Raw genomic sequence first — 22,178 nt, forward strand, 5'->3', positions numbered from 1 at the left:
CGACTCCCCCCAACTCTACCAACACAGTGAAGGTAAAGGGTTACGACCCCTAACTCTACCCACACAGTGAAGGTAAGGGGTTACGACCCCTAACTCTACCCACACAGTGAATGTAAGGGGTTACGACCCCTAACTCTACCCACACAGTGAAGGTAAGGGGTTACGACCCCTAACTCTAACCACACAGTGAAGGTAAGGGGTTACGACCCCCCAACTCTACCAACACTGTGAAGGTAAGGGGTTACGACCGCCCCCCCAACTCTACCCACACAGTGAAGGTAAAGGGTTACGACCCCTAGCTCTACCCAGACACTGAAGGTAAGGGGTTACAACCCCCCCCAATTCTACCCACACAGTGAAGGTAAGGGGTTACGACCCCCTAACTCTACCACCACAGTGAAGGTAAGGGGTTACAACCCCTAACTCTACCAACACAGTGAAGGTAAGGGGTTACGACCCCCCCAACTCTACCCACACAGTGAAGGTAAGGGGTTACGACCCCCCAACTCTACCCACACAGTGAAGGTAAGGGGTTACGAGCCCACCCAACTCTACCCACACAGTGAAGGTAAGGGGTTACGACCCCCCCCAAACTCTACCCACACAGTGAAGGTAAGGGGTTACGACCCCCCCCCCCCCAACTCTACCAACACAGTGAAGGTAAAGGGTTACGACCCCTAACTCTACCCACACAGTGAAGGTAAGGGGTTACGACCCCTAACTCTACCCACACAGTGAATGTAAGGGGTTACGACCCCTAACTCTACCCACACAGTGAAGGTAAGGGGTTACGACCCCTAACTCTAACCACACAGTGAAGGTAAGGGGTTACGACCCCCCAACTCTACCAACACAGTGAAGGTAAGGGGTTACGACCGCCCCCCCAACTCTACCCACACAGTGAAGGTAAGGGGTTACGACCCCTAGCTCTACCCAGACACTGAAGGTAAGGGGTTACGACCCCCCCAATTCTACCCACACAGTGAAGGTAAGGGGTTACGACCCCCTAACTCTACCCACACAGTGAAGGTAAGGGGTTAGGAGCCCACCCAACTCTACCGACACAGTGAGGGTAAGGGGTTACGACCCCCCCAACTCTACAAACACAGTGAAGGTAAGGGGTTACGACCCCCCCAACTCTACCCACACAGTGAAGGTAAGGGGTTACGACCCCTAACTCTACCGACACAGTGAGGGTAAGGGGTTACGACCCCCCCAACTCTACAAACATAGTGAAGGTAAGGGGTTACGACCCCCTAACTCTACCCACACAGTGAAGGTAAGGGGTTAGGAGCCCACCCAACTCTACCGACACAGTGAGGGTAAGGGGTTACGACCCCCCCAACTCTACAAACACAGTGAAGGTAAGGGGTTACGACCCCCCCAACTCTACCCACACAGTGAAGGTAAGGGGTTACGACCCCTAACTCTACCGACACAGTGAGGGTAAGGGGTTACGACCCCCCCAACTCTACAAACATAGTGAAGGTAAGGGGTTACGACCCCCCCAACTCTGCAAACACAGTGAAGGTAAGGGGTTACGACCCCCCCAACTCTACCCACACAGTGAAGGTAAGGGGTTACGACCCCTAACTCTACCGACACAGTGAGGGTAAGGGGTTACGACCCCCCCAACTCTACAAACACAGTGAAGGTAAGGGGTTACGACCCCCCCAACTCTACCCACACAGTGAAGGTAAGGGGTTACGACCCCTAGCTCTACCCAGACACTGAAGGTAAGGGGTTACGACCCCCCCCCAATTCTACCCACACAGTGAAGGTAAGGGGTTACGACCCCCTAACTCTACCCACACAGTGAAGGTAAGGGGTTACGAGCCCACCCAACTCTACCGACACAGTGAGGGTAAGGGGTTACGACCCCCCCAACTCTACAAACACAGTGAAGTTAAGGGGTTACGACCCCCCCAACTCTACCCACACAGTGAAGGTAAGGGGTTACGACCCCTAACTCTACCGACACAGTGAGGGTAAGGGGTTACGACCCCCCCAACTCTACAAACATAGTGAAGGTAAGGGGTTACGACCCCCCCAACTCTACAAACACAGTGAATGTAAGGGGTTACGACCCCCCAAACTCTACCCACACAGTGAAGGTAAGGGGTTACGACCCCTAACTCTACCGACACAGTGAGGGTAAGGGGTTACGACCCCCCCAACTCTACAAACACAGTGAAGGTAAGGGGTTACGACCCCCCCAACTCTACCCACACAGTGAAGGTAAGGGGTTACGACCCCTAACTCTACCCACACAGTGAAGGTAAGGGGTTACGACCCCCCCAACTCTACCCACACAGTGAAGGTAAGGGGCTACGACCCCCTAACTCTACCAACACAGTGAAGGTAAGGGGTTACGACCCCCCCCAACTCTACCAACACAGTGAAGGTAAGGGGTTACGACCCCCTAACTCTACCAACACAGTGAAGGTAAGGGGTTACGACCCCTAACTCTACCCACACAGTGAAGGTAAGGGGTTACGACCCCTAACTCTACCCACACAGTGAAGGTAAGGGGTTACGACCCCTAACTCTACCCACACAGTGAAGGTAAGGGGTTACGACCCCCCCCCCAACTCTACCAACACAGTGAAGGTAAGGGGTTACGATCGCCCCCCCAACTCTACCCACACAGTGAAGGTAAGGGGTTACGACCCCTAACTCTACCCACACAGTGAAGGTAAGGGGTTACGACCCCCCCAACTCTACCCACACAGTGAAGGTAAGGGGTTACGATCCCGAACTCTACCCACACAGTGAGGGTAAGGGGTTACGACCCCCCCAACTCTACCCACACAGTGAAGGTAAGGGGTTACGACCCCCCCAACTCTACCCACACAGTGAAGGTAAGGGGTTACGACCCCTAACTCTACCCACACAGTGAAGGTAAGGGGTTACGACCCCTAACTCTACCCACACAGTGAAGGTAAGGGGTTACGACCCCTAACTCTACCCACACAGTGAAGGTAAGGGGTTACGACCCCTAACTCTACCCACACAGTGAAGGTAAGGGGTTAAGACCCCCCCAACTCTACAAACATAGTGAAGGTAAGGGGTTACGACCCCCTAACTCTACCCACACAGTGAAGGTAAGGGGTTAGGAGCCCACCCAACTCTACCGACACAGTGAGGGTAAGGGGTTACGACCCCCCCAACTCTACAAACACAGTGAAGGTAAGGGGTTACGACCCCCCCAACTCTACCCACACAGTGAAGGTAAGGGGTTACGACCCCTAACTCTACCGACACAGTGAGGGTAAGGGGTTACGACCCCCCCAACTCTACAAACATAGTGAAGGTAAGGGGTTACGACCCCCCCAACTCTGCAAACACAGTGAAGGTAAGGGGTTACGACCCCCCCAACTCTACCCACACAGTGAAGGTAAGGGGTTACGACCCCTAACTCTACCGACACAGTGAGGGTAAGGGGTTACGACCCCCCCAACTCTACAAACACAGTGAAGGTAAGGGGTTACGACCCCCCCAACTCTACCAACACAGTGAAGGTAAGGGGTTACGACCCCCCCCAACTCTACCAACACAGTGAAGGTAAGGGGTTACGACCCCCTAACTCTACCAACACAGTGAAGGTAAGGGGTTACGACCCCTAACTCTACCCACACAGTGAAGGTAAGGGGTTACGACCCCTAACTCTACCCACACAGTGAAGGTAAGGGGTTACGACCCCCCCCCCCCAACTCTACCAACACAGTGAAGGTAAGGGGTTACGATCGCCCCCCCAACTCTACCCACACAGTGAAGGTAAGGGGTTACGACCCCTAACTCTACCCACACAGTGAAGGTAAGGGGTTACGACCCCCCCAACTCTACCCACACAGTGAAGGTAAGGGGTTACGACCCCGAACTCTACCCACACAGTGAGGGTAAGGGGTTACGACCCCCCCAACTCTACCCACACAGTGAAGGTAAGGGGTTACGACCCCCCCAACTCTACCCACACAGTGAAGGTAAGGGGTTACGACCCCTAACTCTACCCACACAGTGAAGGTAAGGGGTTACGACCCCCCCAACTCTACCCACACAGTGAAGGTAAGTGGTTACGACCCCCCCAACTCTACCAACACAGTGAAGGTAAGGGGTTACGACCCCCTAACTCTACCAACACAGTGAAGGTAAGGGGTTACGACCCCTAACTCTACCCACACAGTGAAGGTAAGGGGTTACAACCCCTAACTCTACCCACACAGTGAAGGTAAGGGGTTACGACCCCTAACTCTACCCACACAGTGAAGGTAAGGGGTTACGACCCCCCCAACTCTACAAACATAGTGAAGGTAAGGGGTTACGAACCCCTAACTCTACCCACACAGTGAAGGTAAGGGGTTAGGAGCCCACCCAACTCTACCGACACAGTGAGGGTAAGGGGTTACGACCCCCCCAACTCTACAAACACAGTGAAGGTAAGGGGTTACGACCCCCCCAACTCTACCCACACAGTGAAGGTAAGGGGTTACGACCCCTAACTCTACCGACACAGTGAGGGTAAGGGGTTACGACCCCCCCAACTCTACAAACATAGTGAAGGTAAGGGGTTACGACCCCCCCAACTCTGCAAACACAGTGAAGGTAAGGGGTTACGACCCCCCCAACTCTACCCACACAGTGAAGGTAAGGGGTTACGACCCCTAACTCTACCGACACAGTGAGGGTAAGGGGTTACGACCCCCCCAACTCTACAAACACAGTGAAGGTAAGGGGTTACGACCCCCCAAACTCTACCCACACAGTGAAGGTAAGGGGTTACGACCCCTAGCTCTACCCAGACACTGAAGGTAAGGGGTTACGACCCCCCCCCAATTCTACCCACACAGTGAAGGTAAGGGGTTACGACCCCCTAACTCTACCCACACAGTGAAGGTAAGGGGTTACGAGCCCACCCAACTCTACCGACACAGTGAGGGTAAGGGGTTACGACCCCCCCAACTCTACAAACACAGTGAAGGTAAGGGGTTACGACCCCCCCAACTCTACCCACACAGTGAAGGTAAGGGGTTACGACCCCTAACTCTACCGACACAGTGAGGGTAAGGGGTTACGACCCCCCCAACTCTACAAACATAGTGAAGGTAAGGGGTTACGACCCCCCCAACTCTACAAACACAGTGAATGTAAGGGGTTACGACCCCCCAAACTCTACCCACACAGTGAAGGTAAGGGGTTACGACCCCTAACTCTACCGACACAGTGAGGGTAAGGGGTTACGACCCCCCCAACTCTACAAACACAGTGAAGGTAAGGGGTTACGACCCCCCCAACTCTACCCACACAGTGAAGGTAAGGGGTTACGACCCCTAACTCTACCCACACAGTGAAGGTAAGGGGTTACGACCCCCCCAACTCTACCCACACAGTGAAGGTAAGGGGCTACGACCCCCTAACTCTACCAACACAGTGAAGGTAAGGGGTTACGACCCCCCCCCAACTCTACCAACACAGTGAAGGTAAGGGGTTACGACCCCCTAACTCTACCAACACAGTGAAGGTAAGGGGTTACGACCCCTAACTCTACCCACACAGTGAAGGTAAGGGGTTACGACCCCTAACTCTACCCACACAGTGAAGGTAAGGGGTTACGACCCCTAACTCTACCCACACAGTGAAGGTAAGGGGTTACGACCCCCCCCCCCCCAACTCTACCAACACAGTGAAGGTAAGGGGTTACGATCGCCCCCCCAACTCTACCCACACAGTGAAGGTAAGGGGTTACGACCCCTAACTCTACCGACACAGTGAAGGTAAGGGGTTACGACCCCCCCAACTCTACCCACACAGTGAAGGTAAGGGGTTACGACCCCGAACTCTACCCACACAGTGAGGGTAAGGGGTTACGACCCCCCCAACTCTACCCACACAGTGAAGGTAAGGGGTTACGACCCCCCCAACTCTACAAACACAGTGAAGGTAAGGGGTTACGACCCCCCCAACTCTACCCACACAGTGAAGGTAAGGGGTTACGACCCCTAACTCTACCGACACAGTGAGGGTAAGGGGTTACGACCCCCCCAACTCTACAAACATAGTGAAGGTAAGGGGTTACGACCCCCCCAACTCTACAAACACAGTGAATGTAAGGGGTTACGACCCCCCAAACTCTACCCACACAGTGAAGGTAAGGGGTTACGACCCCTAACTCTACCGACACAGTGAGGGTAAGGGGTTACGACCCCCCCAACTCTACAAACACAGTGAAGGTAAGGGGTTACGACCCTCCCAACTCTACCCACACAGTGAAGGTAAGGGGTTACGACCCCTAACTCTACCCACACAGTGAAGGTAAGGGGTTACGACCCCCCCAACTCTACCCACACAGTGAAGGTAAGGGGCTACGACCCCCTAACTCTACCAACACAGTGAAGGTAAGGGGTTACGACCCCCCCCAACTCTACCAACACAGTGAAGGTAAGGGGTTACGACCCCCTAACTCTACCAACACAGTGAAGGTAAGGGGTTACGACCCCTAACTCTACCCACACAGTGAAGGTAAGGGGTTACGACCCCTAACTCTACCCACACAGTGAAGGTAAGGGGTTACGACCCCTAACTCTACCCACACAGTGAAGGTAAGGGGTTACGACCCCCCCCCCCCAACTCTACCAACACAGTGAAGGTAAGGGGTTACGATCGCCCCCCCAACTCTACCCACACAGTGAAGGTAAGGGGTTACGACCCCTAACTCTACCCACACAGTGAAGGTAAGGGGTTACGACCCCCCCAACTCTACCCACACAGTGAAGGTAAGGGGTTACGACCCCGAACTCTACCCACACAGTGAGGGTAAGGGGTTACGACCCCCCCAACTCTACCCACACAGTGAAGGTAAGGGGTTACGACCCCCCCAACTCTACCCACACAGTGAAGGTAAGGGGTTACGACCCCTAACTCTACCCACACAGTGAAGGTAAGGGGTTACGACCCCCCCAACTCTACCCACACAGTGAAGGTAAGTGGTTACGACCCCCCCAACTCTACCAACACAGTGAAGGTAAGGGGTTACGACCCCCTAACTCTACCAACACAGTGAAGGTAAGGGGTTACGACCCCTAACTCTACCCACACAGTGAAGGTAAGGGGTTACGACCCCTAACTCTACCCACACAGTGAAGGTAAGGGGTTACGACCCCTAACTCTACCCACACAGTGAAGGTAAGGGGTTACGACCCCCCCCCAACTCTACCAACACAGTGAAGGTAAGGGGTTACGACCGCCCCCCCAACTCTACCCACACAGTGAAGGTAAGGGGTTACGACCCCAACTCTACCCACACAGTGAAGGTAAGGGGTTACGACCCCCCCAACTCTACCCACACAGTGAAGGTAAGGGGTTACGACCCCTAACTCTACCCACACAGTGAAGGTAAGGGGTTACGACCCCCCCAACTCTACCCACACAGTGAAGGTAAGGGGTTACGACCCCCTAACTCTACCAACACAGTGAAGGTAAGGGGTTACGACCCCCCTAACTCTACCAACACAGCGAAGGTAAGGGGTTACGACCCCTAACTCTACCCACACAGTGAAGGTAAAGGGTTACGACCCCTAACTCTACCCACACAGTGAAGGTAAGGGGTTACATTGAATTACCTTATGCAGTGGTTCCGCTTTCATGTGCAATAATTGACTTTTCTTCGTATCAAATCCCATTGTATTGGTCACATATTGTGCATCTGTGATCATGGGTGAAATCCTCAAGTGTATAAAACATCCTCACACACCCTGTGAATAAAATATATATTTTGTTATTAAATTGTATTGTTTTTGAAAATGCCACATTAAGTCCTGGAAGGACAGAGGGTTTTAATGTAATACATTAGAGAGGGGGAGAATGGCCAAGTGGAAATGTCTGAGAACGCTATAACAAACAAGAGGCCCGGTCCAGCCACTCTCTGCTCTCACAGTCTGAAGACAGGACACATCACTGGCACAGATTTAGAGAGGCCTGGACCTCTGTTGAGAAAAAATACTGATGAGAGAAAATACTGTTGAAATTGATGTTTTGTTATTCATAGCTTTTTCACAAACTCTCTCTCTCTCTCTCTCGCTCTGTACTGACCAGGGACCATAGGGTACAGGGTACTATTTGGAAAACAACAGACTCCAGCTGCGTTACCCTGGTGCTTTCAATCTGTCTGCCATCCAACCATTTAGCTTCATGGCAGACACACACACACACACACACACACACACACACACACACACTCTACATCTAGCCCCATGCTAGGCAGCAAGCCGAGTGGCTGCTGCTGTAAACTGGAGCAGGTTTCAATTGACCTGTTTTTAATGTAGAGTGTGTGTTTAAATGTGTGTGTTTGTGTGTAACGACTGACTAATGAAAACAAACCCCACTGTGACAAAGTGATATTGGGAGCGTGTGTTTTTCTGGTGTGGACGTTTCAGTAAAGCTCAAACGTGCAAATGGCATGGAAGTTTGGCAAACAAGTTTTAATCATTAGTGCTTTCTAAAAAGCCTCCCATAAACTTGGCCAGGGTATAATAAACGCCTTGGTTGTCGACACATTTTGACGCTGCCATGGTTACCAGCTATATAACAGCTCGTTGGTTATTTTGGAGCATGCCTTGTTCAACAGATATCGTTGTTGGTTTGAACCTGCTTTCGGGGAAATACACACATTCACACCTTGTTCAACAGATATCATTGTTGGTTTGAACCTGCTTTAGGGGAAATACACACAGAACTGACATTCTAACACACTTATAAAGTTAGAATATAAAATATGATATTTGATAAGGATGCTGATGTAATTTGCTTCCTGCAACACCAACTCAAAAAAGTTCTGGGACACTGTAAAGTCCATGGAGAATAAGAACACCTCCTCCCAGCTGCCCACTGCACTGAAGATAGGAAACACTGTCACCACTGATAAATCCACCATAATTGAGAATTTCAATAAGCATTTTTCTACGGCTGGCCATGCTTTCCACCTGGCTACTCCTACCCCGGTCAACAGCACTGCACCCCCCACAGCAACTCGCCCAAGCCTTCCCCATTTCTCCTTCTCCCAAATCCGTTCAGCTGATGTTCTGAAAGAGCTGCAAAATCTGGACCCCTACAAATCAGCCGGGCTAGACAATCTGGACCCTTTCTTTCTAAAATGATCTGCCGAAATTGTTGCCACCCCTATTACTAACCTGTTCAACCTCTCTTTTGTGTCGTCTAAGATTCCCAAAGATTGGAAAGCAGCTGCGGTCATCCCCCTCTTCAAAGGGGGGGACACTCTTGACCCAAACTGCTACAGACCTGTATCTATCCTACCATGCCTTTCTAAGGTCTTCGAAAGCCAAGTCAACAAACAGATTACCGACCATTTCGAATCTCACCATACCTTCTCTGCTATGCAATCTGGTTTCAGAGCTGGTCATGGGTGCACCTCAGCCACGCTCAAGTGCCTAAACGATATCTTAACCGCCATCGATAAGAAACATTACTGTGCAGCTGTTTTCATTGATCTGGCCAAGGCTTTCGACTCTGTCAATCACCACATCCTCATCGGCAGACTCGACAGCCTTGGTTTCTCAAATGATTGCCTCGCCTGGTTCACCAACTACTTCTCTGATAGAGTTCAGTGTGTCAAATCGGAGGGTCTGCTGTCCGGACGTCTGGCAGTCTCTATGGGGGTGCCACAGGGTTCAATTCTTGGACCGACTCTCTTCTCTGTATACATCAATGAGGTCGCTCTTGCTGCTGGTGAGTCTCTGATCCACCTCTACGCAGACGACACCATTCTGTATACTTCTGGCCCTTCTTTGGATGCTGTGTTAACAACCCTCCAGGCAAGCTTCAATGCCATACAACTCCTTCCGTGGCCTCCAATTGCTCTTAAATACAAGTAAAACTAAATGCATGCTCTTCAACCGATCTCTACCTGCACCTACCCGCCTGTCCAACATCACTACTCTGGACGGCTCTGACTTAGAATACGTGGACAACTACAAATACTTAGGTGTCTGGTTAGACTGCAAACTCTCCTTCCAGACCCATATCAAACATCTCCAATCCAAAGTTAAATCTAGAATTGGCTTCCTATTTCGCAACAAAGCATCCTTCACTCATGCTGCCAAACATACCCTTGTAAAACTGACCATCCTACCAATCCTCGACTTTGGCGATGTAATTTACAAAATAGCCTCCAATACCCTACTCAACAAATTGGATGCAGTCTATCACAGTGCAATCCGTTTTGTCACCAAAGCCCCATATACTACCCACCATTGCGACCTGTACGCTCTCGTTGGCTGGCCCTCGCTTCATACTCGTCGCCAAACCCACTGGCTCCATGTCATCTACAAGACCCTGCTAGGTAAAGTCCCCCCTTATCTCAGCTCGCTGGTCACCATAGCATCTCCCACCTGTAGCACACGCTCCAGCAGGTATATCTCTCTAGTCACCCCCAAAACCAATTATTTCTTTGGCCGCCTCTCCTTCCAGTTCTCTGCTGCCAATGACTGGAACGAACTACAAAAATCTCTGAAACTGGAAACACTTATCTCCCTCACTAGCTTTAAGCACCAACTGTCAGAGCAGCTCACAGATTACTGCACCTGTACATAGCCCACCTATAATTTAGCCCAAACAACTACCTCTTTCCCTACTGTATTTTATTTATTTATTTATTTTGCTCCTTTGCACCCCATTATTTTTATTTCTACTTTGCACATTCTTCCATTGCAAATATACCATTCCAGTGTTTTACTTGCTATATTGTATTTACTTTGCCACCATGGCCTTTTTGCCTTTACCTCCCTTCTCACCTCATTTGCTCACATCGTATATAGACTTGTTTATACTGTATTATTGACTGTATGTTTGTTTTACTCCATATGTAACTCTGTGTCGTTGTGTCTGTCGAACTGCTTTGCTTTATCTTGGCCAGGTCGCAATTGTAAATGAGAACTTGTTCTCAACTTGCCTACCTGGTTAAATAAAGGTGAAATAAAAATAAATAAATAAATGTAATCCTGTAAAATTATATTTATTTCTATGATTTATTACACTTAATTAAATTGACTTTTCTTTTCTTTGAGGAAAAAAAAACACATACCCCCAAAAAATTCAACATCAATTGCATATGCTAACCAGCATAAAATCATTGTGAAAAGGTTATTTCTTTGAAATGTGATGAGCTCGAGGCTGTATTATAACACAATAGATATGGCCCTGAATGTCTCTGCCACTATGGAATATCCAGAACAGAACTGTTCAGCACAATCCAATGCCCTCTTTAGGGAATTGGATTTCTTCCCCCACCAAAAAATCTATTTAAAAACCCTATTTTAAAAATCTATTTAAAAACCCTATTTTAAAAATCTATTTCAGGTCCCATGGTCTGAATCCAGAATATTGCTTAAAAGGACCACAGTCTTGGCTGAATATCGTACAATTCGTCCAAAAATGACACGCTATCCCCTTAAGTAGTGAAATAGTGTACTTCTGTTGAACAGGGCCGATAGTGCTCATTAAAAGTAATGCACTGTATAGTGTAGAAGGTGCATTGGGGACTAAGCCCTGGTCGTGACAGATAATAGCCATAGTATTTTCTTATTTTCCTTTTCCAAGTTTTCGTAAAAGACTCTGACCTATTTGACCATGAGGAATGGAGTCCTCCTCTGGGAAAGAACTGGAAACACTAAGCAACATGTCTCATAGAGAGAACATACATGTAAAGGGAAGATATTCTCTGCCACAGGTGATGTGGATATCTCCACTGTAGGGGTCTGGGATTTAGGTGGAATGTTGTTTTGTATCCAAGCAACCCAAATATACAGAAAGTTGTTGCTGTGGTCATTTGAGTTAAGTTGGGTGCTGGACTTCAGAGATGTAGATGTGAAATTACCTTGATGTTACCGTGATGTTACTGTGATGTTACTGTGATGTTACTGTGATGTTAAAATGATGTTACTGTGATGTTACTGTGTTACTGTGTTACCGTGATGTTACTGTGTTACTGTGTTACCGTGATGTTACTGTGTTACTGTGATGTTACTGTGATGTTACTGTGTTACTGTGTTACCGTGATGTTACTGTGATGTTACTGTGTTACCGTGATGTTACTGTGTTACCGTGATGTTAATGTGATGTTACTGTGATGTTACTGTGTTACTGTGATGTTACCGTGATGTTACCGTGATGTTACTGTGTTACCGTGATGTTACTGTGTTACTGTGATGTTACTGTGATGTTACTGTGTTACTGTGATGTTACTGTGATGTTACTGTGTTACTGTGTTACCGTGATGTTACTGTGATGTTACTGTGTTACTGTGATGTTACCGTGATGTTACTGTGTTACTGTGATGTTACTGTGATGTTACTGTGTTACCGTGATGTTACTGTAATGTCACCGTGATGTTACTGTGTTACCGTGATGTTACTGTGTTACCGTGATGTTAATGTGTTACCGTGATGTTACTGTGATGTTACCGTGCTGTTACTGTGATGTTAATATGTTACCTAGTCCTGGTCAACAGTAGTACCCTATGGGTCCTGGTCAACAGTAGTACCCTATGGGTCCTGGTCAACAGTGGTACCCTATGGGTCCTGGTCAACAGTGGTACCCTATGGGTTCTGGTCAACAGTAGTACCCTATTGGTCCTGGTCAACAGTAGTACCATATGGTTCCTGGTCAACAGTAGTACCCTATGGTTCCTGGTCAACAGTAGTACCCTATGGGTCCTGGTCAACAGTAGTACCCTATGGGTCCTGGTCAACAGTAGTACCCTATGGGTCCTGGTAGACAGTAGTACCCTATGGGTCCTGGTAGACAGTAGTACCCTATGGGTCCTGGTAGACAGTAGTACCCAATGGTTCCTGGTCAACAGTAGTACCCTATGGGTCCTGGTCAACAGTAGTACCCTATGGGTCCTGGTCAACAGTGGTACCCTATGGTTCCTGGTCAACAGTGGTACCCTATGGTTCCTGGTCAACAGTGGTACCCTATGGTTCCTGGTCAACAGTGGTACCCTATGGGTCCTGGTCAACAGTGGTACCCTATGGTTCCTGGTCAACAGTGGTACCCTATGGGTCCTGGTCAACAGTGGTACCTTATGGGTCCTGGTCAACAGTGGTACCCTATGGGTCCTGGTCAACAGTGGTACCCTATGGTTCCTGGTCAACAGTGGTACCCTATGGGTCCTGGTCAACAGTGGTACCCTATGGATCCTGGTCAACAGTGGTACCCTATGGTTCCTGGTCAACAGTGGTACCCTATGGGTCCTGGTCAACAGTGGTAACCTATGGTTCCTGGTTAACAGTAGTACCCTATGGTTCCTGGTCAACAGTGGTACCCTATGGTTCCTGGTCAACAGTGGTACCCTATGGGTCCTGGTCAACAGTGGTACCCTATGGTTCCTGGTCAACAGTGGTACCCTATGGGTCCTGGTCAACAGTAGTGCCCTATGGTTCCTGGTCAACAGTAGTACCCTATGGGTCCTGGTCAACAGTAGTACCCTATGGGTCCTGGTCAACAGTGGTACCCTATGGGTCCTGGTCAACAGTGGTACCCTATGGTTCCTGGTCAACAGTAGTACCCTATGGGTCCTGGTCAACAGTAGTACCCAATGGTTCCTGGTTAACAGTGGTACCCTATGGTTCCTGGTCAACAGTGGTACCCTATGGTTCCTGGTCAACAGTAGTACCCTATGGGTCCTGGTCAACAGTAGTACCCTATGGGTCCTGGTCAACAGTGGTACCCTATGGGTCCTGGTCAACAGTGGTACCCTATGGGTCCTGGTCAACAGTAGTACCCTATTGGTCCTGGTCAACAGTAGTACCATATGGTTCCTGGTCAACAGTAGTACCCTATGGTTCCTGGTCAACAGTAGTACCCTATGGGTCCTGGTCAACAGTAGTACCCTATGGGTCCTGGTCAACAGTAGTACCCTATGGGTCCTGGTAGACAGTAGTACCCTATGGGTCCTGGTAGACAGTAGTACCCTATGGGTCCTGGTAGACAGTAGTACCCAATGGTTCCTGGTCAACAGTAGTACCCTATGGGTCCTGGTCAACAGTAGTACCCTATGGGTCCGGGTCAACAGTGGTACCCTATGGTTCCTGGTCAACAGTGGTACCCTATGGTTCCTGGTCAACAGTGGTACCCTATGGTTCCTGGTCAACAGTGGTACCCTATGGGTCCTGGTCAACAGTGGTACCCTATGGTTCCTGGTCAACAGTGGTACCCTATGGGTCCTGGTCAACAGTGGTACCTTATGGGTCCTGGTCAACAGTGGTACCCTATGGGTCCTGGTCAACAGTGGTACCCTATGGTTCCTGGTCAACAGTGGTACCCTATGGGTCCTGGTCAACAGTGGTACCCTATGGATCCTGGTCAACAGTGGTACCCTATGGTTCCTGGTCAACAGTGGTACCCTATGGGTCCTGGTCAACAGTGGTAACCTATGGTTCCTGGTTAACAGTAGTACCCTATGGTTCCTGGTCAACAGTGGTACCCTATGGTTCCTGGTCAACAGTGGTACCCTATGGGTCCTGGTCAACAGTGGTACCCTATGGTTCCTGGTCAACAGTGGTACCCTATGGGTCCTGGTCAACAGTAGTGCCCTATGGTTCCTGGTCAACAGTAGTACCCTATGGGTCCTGGTCAACAGTAGTACCCTATGGGTCCTGGTCAACAGTGGTACCCTATGGGTCCTGGTCAACAGTGGTACCCTATGGTTCCTGGTCAACAGTAGTACCCTATGGGTCCTGGTCAACAGTAGTACCCTATGGGTCCTGGTCAACAGTGGTACCCTATGGGTCCTGGTCAACAGTGGTACCCTATGGTTCCTGGTCAACAGTAGTACCCTATGGTTCCTGGTCAACAGTAGTACCCTATGGGTCCTGGTCAACGGTAGTACCCTATGGGTCCTGGTCAACAGTGGTAACCTATGGTTCCTGGTCAACAGTAGTGCCCTATGGTTCCTGGTCAACAGTAGTGCCCTATGGGTCCTGGTCAACAGTAGTACACTATGGGTCCTGGTCAACAGTGGTACCCTATGGGTCCTGGTCAACAGTGGTACCCTATGGTTCCTGGTCAACAGTAGTACCCTATGGGTCCTGGTCAACAGTAGTACCCTATGGGTCCTGGTCAACAGTAGTACCCTATGGGTCCTGGTCAACAGTAGTACCCTATGGGTCCTGGTCAACAGTAGTACACTATGGGTCCTGGTCAACAGTGGTACCCTATGGGTCCTGGTCAACAGTGGTACCCTATGGGTCCTGGTCAACAGTGGTACCCTATGGTTCCTGGTCAACAGTAGTACCCTATGGGTCCTGGTCAACAGTAGTACCCAATGGTTCCTGGTCAACTGTGGTACCCTATGGTTCCTGGTCAACAGTGGTACCCTATGGGTCCTGGTCAACAGTGGTACCCTATGGGTCCTGGTTAACAGTGGTACCCAATGGGTCCTGGTCAACAGTGGTACCCTATGGGTCCTGGTCAACAGTGGTACCCTACGACGAGTTTGGAGGGTACTATGGTGTTAAATGCTTTTGACTGTAACGTTAACCCTGTACTGATTATTGAAACATCATTCTGTCTTTCATACTGGAAGCCCTACATAGGCACTCTTACCCTCAAATACATACACTCTCTCTCTCACTCACTCACTCACTCACTCACTCACTCACTCACTCACTCACTCACTCACTCACTCACTCACTCACTCACACACACACACACACACACACACACACACACACACACACACACACGTCCATTTAAAACATGCACATGTAATGTCCTGTTAGGGTCTATAAATATTTCACAATATAATGTCAGTTGTTTTTGTTTTCTATTTCCCATCATATCTCAAATAGTAATTTGTTTTTTTTAATTCTAGGAGTTCCTATGCCATCATTCCCATGCCCATCCTTCCCATGCCCATCCTTCCCATGCCCATCATTCCCATGCCCATCATTCCCATGCCCATCATTCCCATGCCCATCATTCCCAAACCCATCCTTCCCATGCAACTCATTCCCATGCCCATCATTCCCATGCCCATCATTCCCATGCCCATCATTCCCATGCAACTCATTCCCATGCCCATCATTCCCATGCCCATCATTCCCATGCCCATCATTCCCATGCCCATCATTCCCAAGCCCATCATTCCCAAGCCCATCATTCCCATGCCCATCATTCCCAAGCCCATCATTCCCAAGCCCATCATTCCCAAGCCCATCATTCCCATGCCCATCATTCCCAAGCCCATGCCCGTCATTCCCATGCAAACATTCCCATGCCCATCCTTCCCATGCCCATCATTCCCATGCCCATCATTCCCATGCCCATCCTTCCCATGCCCATCATTCTCATGCCCATCCTTCCCATGCCCGTCATTCCCATGCCCATCATTCCCATGCACATCCTTCCCATGCCCATCATTCCCATGCCTATCCTTCCCATGCCCATCCTTCCCATGTGCCCATCCTTCCCATGCCCATCCTTCCCATGCCCACCATTCCCATGCCCATCCTTCCCATGCCTATCCTTCCCATGCCCATCCTTCCCATGCCCATAATTCCCATGCCCATCCTTCCCATGCCCATCCTTCCCATGCCCATCCTTCCCATGCCCATCCTTCCTATGCCGATCCTTCCCATGCCCATCCTTCCCATGCCCATCCTTCCCATGCCCATCATTCCCATGCCCATCCTTCCCATGCCCATCCTTCCCATGCCCATCCTTCCCATGCCCATCCTTCCCATGCCCATCATTCCCATGCCTATCCTTCCCATGCCCATCCTTCCCATGTGCCCATCCTTCCCATGTGCCCATCCTTCCCATGCCCACCATTCCCATGCCCATCCTTCCCATGCCCATCCTTCCCATGCCCATCATTCCCATGCCCATAATTCCCATGCCCATCCTCCCCATGCCCATCCTTCCCATGCCCATCCTTCCCATGCCCATCCTTCCCATGCCCATCCTTCCCATGCCCATCATTCCCATGCCCATAATTCCCATGCCCATCCTCCCCATGCCCATCCTTCCCATGCCCATCCTTCCCATGCCCGTCATTCCCATGCCCATCCTTCCCATGCCCATCCTTCCCATGCCCATCCTTCCCATGCCCATCATTCCCATGCCCATCCTTCCCATGCCCATCCTTCCCATGCCCATCATTCCCATGCCCATCCTTCCCATGCCCATCATTCCCATGCCCATCATTCCTATGCCCATCATTCCCATGTCCATCCTTCCCATGCCCATCCTTCTCATGCCCATCCTTCCCATGCCCACCATGCCCATGCCCATCCTTCCCATGCCCATCCTTCCCATGCCCATCATTCCCATGCCCATCCTTCCCATGCCCATCCTTCCCATGCCCATCCTTCCCATGCCCACCATTCCCATGCCCATCCTTCCCATGCCCACCATTCCCATGCCCATCATTCCCATGCCCATAATTCCCATGCCCATCCTCCCCATGCCCATCCTTCCCATGCCCATCCTTCCCATGCCCGTCATTCCCATGCCCATCCTTCCCATGCCCATCCTTCCCATGCCCATCCTTCCCATGCCCATCATTCCCATGCCCATCCTTCCCATGCCCATCCTTCCCATGCCCATCATTACCATGCCCATCCTTCCCATGCCCATCCTTCCCATGCCCATCCTTCCCATGCCCATCCTTCCCATGCCCGTCATTCCCATGCCCATCCTTCCCATGCCCATCCTTCCCATGCCCATCCTTCCCATGCCCATCATTACCATGCCCATCCTTCCCATGCCCATCCTTCCCATGCCCATCCTTCCCATGCCCATCCTTCCCATGCCCATCATTCCCATGCTCATCCTTCCCATGCCCATCCTTCCCATGCCCATCCTTCCCATGCCCATCCTTCCCATGCCCATCATTCCCATGCCCATCATTCCCATGCCCATCATTCCCATGCCCATCATTCTCATGCCCATCCTTCCCATGCCCGTCATTCCCATGCCCATCATTCCCATGCACATCCTTCCCATGCCCATCATTCCCATGCCTATCCTTCCCATGCCCATCCTTCCCATGTGCCCATCCTTCCCATGCCCATCCTTCCCATGCCCACCATTCCCATGCCCATCCTTCCCATGCCCATCCTTCCCATGCCCATCCTTCCCATGCCCATCCTTCCCATGCCCATCCTTCCCATGCCCATCCTTCCCATGCCCATCATTCCCATGCCCATCCTTCCCATGCCCATCCTTCCCATGCCCATCCTTCCCATGCCCATCATTCCCATGCCCATCATTCCCATGCCCATCATTCCCATGCCCATCATTCTCATGCCCCTCCTTCCCATGCCCGTCATTCCCATGCCCATCATTCCCATGCACATCCTTCCCATGCCCATCATTCCCATGCCTATCCTTCCCATGCCCATCCTTCCCATGCCCATCCTTCCCATGCCCATAATTCCCATGCCCATCCTTCCCATGCCCATCCTTCCCATGCCCGTCATTCCCATGCCCATCCTTCCCATGCCCATCCTTCCCATGCCCATCATTCCCATGCCCACCCTTCCCATGCCCATCCTTCCCATGCCCATCCTTCCCATGCCCATCATTCCCATGCCCATCCTTCCCATGCCCATCCTTCCCATGCCCATCCTTCCCATGCCCATCATTCCCATGCCCATCCTTCCCATGCCCATCATTCCCATGCCCATCCTTCCCATGCCCATCCTTCCCATGCCCATCCTTCACATGCCCATCCTTCCCATGCCCATCCTTCCCATGCCCATCATTCCCATGCCCATCCTTCCCATGCCCATCCTTCCCATGCCCATTCTTCCCATGCCCATCATTCCCATGCCCATCATTCCCATGCCCATCATTCTCATGCCCATCCTTCCCATGCCCGTCATTCCCATGCCCATCATTCCCATGCACATCCTTCCCATGCCCATCATTCCCATGCCTATCCTTCCCATGCCCATCCTTCCCATGTGCCCATCCTTCCCATGCCCATCCTTCCCATGCCCACCATTCCCATGCCCATCCTTCCCATGCCCATCCTTCCCATGCCCATCCTTCCCATGCCCATAATTCCCATGCCCATCCTTCCCATGCCCGTCTTTCCCATGCCCTTCCTTCCCATGCCCATCCTTCCCATGCCCATCCTTCCCATGCCCATCCTTCCCATGCCCATCCTTCCCATGCCCATCCTTCCCATGCCCATCATTCCCATGCCCATCATTCCCATGCCCATCATTCTCATGCCCATCCTTCCCATGCCCGTCATTCCCATGCCCATCATTCCCATGCACATCCTTCCCATGCCCATCATTCCCATGCCCATCATTCCCATGCCCATCCTTCCCATGCCCATCCTTCCCATGCCCATCCTTCCCATGCCCATCCTTCCCATGCCCATCATTCCCATGCCCATCATTCCCATGCCCATCCTTCCCATGCCCATCCTTCCCATGCCCATCCTTCCCATGCCCATCCTTCCCATGCCCATCATTCCCATGCCCATAATTCCCATGCCCATCCTTCCCATGCCCATCCTTCCCATGCCCATCCTTCCCATGCCCATCCTTCCCATGCCCATCCTTCCCATGCCCATCCTTCCCATGTCCATCCTTCCCATGCCCATCCTTCCCATGCCCATCCTTCCCATGCCCATCATTCCCATGCCCATCATTCCCATGCCCATCATTCTCATGCCCATCCTTCCCATGCCCGTCATTCCCATGCCCATCATTCCCATGCACATCCTTCCCATGCCCATCATTCCCATGCCTATCCTTCCCATGCCCATCCTTCCCATGTGCCCATCCTTCCCATGCCCATCCTTCCCATGCCCACCATTCCCATGCCCATCCTTCCCATGCCCATCCTTCCCATGCCCATAATTCCCATGCCCATCCTTCCCATGCCCATCCTTCCCATGCCCATCCTTCCCATGCCCATCCTTCCCATGCCCATCCTTCCCATGCCCATCCTTCCCATGCCCATCATTCCCATGCCCATCATTCTCATGCCCATCCTTCCCATGCCCGTCATTCCCATGCCCATCATTCCCATGCACATCCTTCCCATGCCCATCATTCCCATGCCTATCCTTCCCATGCCCATCCTTCCCATGTGCCCATCCTTCCCATGCCCATCCTTCCCATGCCCACCATTCCCATGCCCATCCTTCCCATGCCCATCCTTCCCATGCCCATAATTCCCATGCCCATCCTTCCCATGCCCATCCTTCCCATGCCCATCCTTCCCATGCCCATCCTTCCCATGCCCATCCTTCCCATGCCCATCCTTCCCATGCCCATCCTTCCCATGCACATCATTCCCACGAAGCAGATGACATTGATATGTTCTAAATGCTTATTTGTGGTGGCAGAGTTTAAATCCAGTTTCTAGTCATTTCTTTAAATGTTGTGGTTTTTAGATTTAATCCCAGAATAAAAAAACTGTTATTGAGATTACCATCTTAATTCATTAACTATTGTATTGCTGTTCTTTTACATACAACAGACACTCATATAGATGTCATGGGCCCTGTTCAGCTGTTCTGTAACCAGAAGTGGGTTTACCTCTACAGGTGTTCTGTAAACAGAAGTGGGTTTACCTGTTCAGCTGTTCTGTAACCAGAAGTGGGTTTACCTCTACAGGTGTTCTATAACCAGAAGTGGGTTTACCTCTACAGGTGTTCTACAACCAGAAGTGGGTTTACCTCTACAGGTTTTTTGTAACCAGAAGTGGGTTTACCTCTACAGGTGTTCTGTAACCAGAAGTGGGTTTACCTCTACAGGTGTTCTGTAACCAGAAGTGGGTTTACCTGTTCAGCTGTTCTGTAACCAGAAGTGGGTTTACCTGTTCAGCTGTTCTGTAACCAGAAGTGGGTTTACCTGTTCAGCTGTTCTGTAACCAGAAGTGGGTTTACCTCTACTATTGTTCTGTAACCAGAAGTGGGTTTACCTGTTCAGCTGTTCTGTAACCAGAAGTGGTTTTACCTCTACAGGTGTTCTGTAACCAGAAGTGGTTTTACCTCTACAGGTGTTCTATAACCAGAAGTGGGTATACCTCTATAGGTGTTTATTTTATTTTATTTTATTTTACCTTTATTTAACCAGGTAGGCAAGTTGAGAACAAGTTCTCATTTACAATTGCGACCTGGCCAAGATAAAGCAAAGCAGTTCGACAGATACAACAACACAGAGTTACACATGGAGTAAAACAAACATACAGTCAATAATAAAGTATAAACAAGTCTATATACAATGTGAGCAAATGAGGTGAGAAGGGAGGTAAAGGCAAAAAAAGGCCTTGGTGGCAAGGTAAATACAATATAGCAAGTAAAACACTGGAATGGTAGTTTTGCAATGGAAGAATGTGCAAAGTAGAAATAAAAATAATGGGGTGCAAAGGAGCAAAATAAATAAATAAATTAAATACAGTTGGGAAAGAGGTAGTTGATAGGGCTAAATTATATGTGGGCTATGTACAGGTGCAGTAATCTGTGAGCTGCTCTGACAGTTGGTGCTTAAAGCTAGTGAGGGAGATAAGAGTTTCCAGTTTCAGAGATTTTTGTAGTTCGTTCGTGTTCTGTAACCAGAAGTGGGTTTACCTCTACAGGTTTTCTGTGACCAGAAGTAGGTTTACCTGTTCAGCTGTTCTGTAACCAGAAGTGGTTTTACCTCTACAGGTGTTCTGTAACCAGAAGTGGGTTTACCTGTTCAGGTGTGCTGTAACCAGAAGTGGGTTTACCTGTTCAGGTGTTCTGTAACCAGAAGTGGGTTTACCTGTTCAGCTGTTCTGTAACCAGAAGTGGGTTTACCTCTACAGGTGTTCTGTAACCAGAAGTGGGTTTACCTGTTCAGGTGTGCTGTAACCAGAAGTAGGTTTACCTGTTCAGCTGTTCTGTAACCAGAAGTGGGTTTACCTGTTCAGGTGTTCTGTAACCAGAAGTGGGTTTACCTGTTCAGCTGTTCTGTAACCAGAAGTGGGTTTACCTCTACAGGTGTTCTGTGATATGAAGACAAGAGGTGGAGGCTGGACCGTGCTGCAGCATCGTAGAGACGGAGCCGTGGATTTCCACCGTGGATGGAGGGATTACAAGATGGTATGTTCACTAGACCTTAACACAAGATGGTATGTTCACTAGACCTTAACACAAGATGGTATGTTCACTAGAC

General features: G+C 50.4%; 1 protein-coding gene across 2 annotated transcripts in view; it reads left to right on the forward strand.

The window, feature by feature from the left end:
- Positions 1–22,178, forward strand: part of LOC110515436 (angiopoietin-2) — a 95,573-nt gene that overhangs the window by 42,135 nt on the left and 31,260 nt on the right. For both annotated transcript variants that reach the window (XM_036953648.1, XM_036953649.1), the window contains exon 6: positions 22,004–22,105. In XM_036953648.1, coding sequence (XP_036809543.1) covers positions 22,004–22,105 — 102 coding nt within the window. The remainder of the gene's footprint in view (positions 1–22,003; positions 22,106–22,178) is intronic.

Source organism: Oncorhynchus mykiss, chromosome 18 (genome assembly GCF_013265735.2).
Source record: "Oncorhynchus mykiss isolate Arlee chromosome 18, USDA_OmykA_1.1, whole genome shotgun sequence".
NCBI classification, from domain to species: Eukaryota; Metazoa; Chordata; class Actinopteri; order Salmoniformes; family Salmonidae; genus Oncorhynchus; species Oncorhynchus mykiss.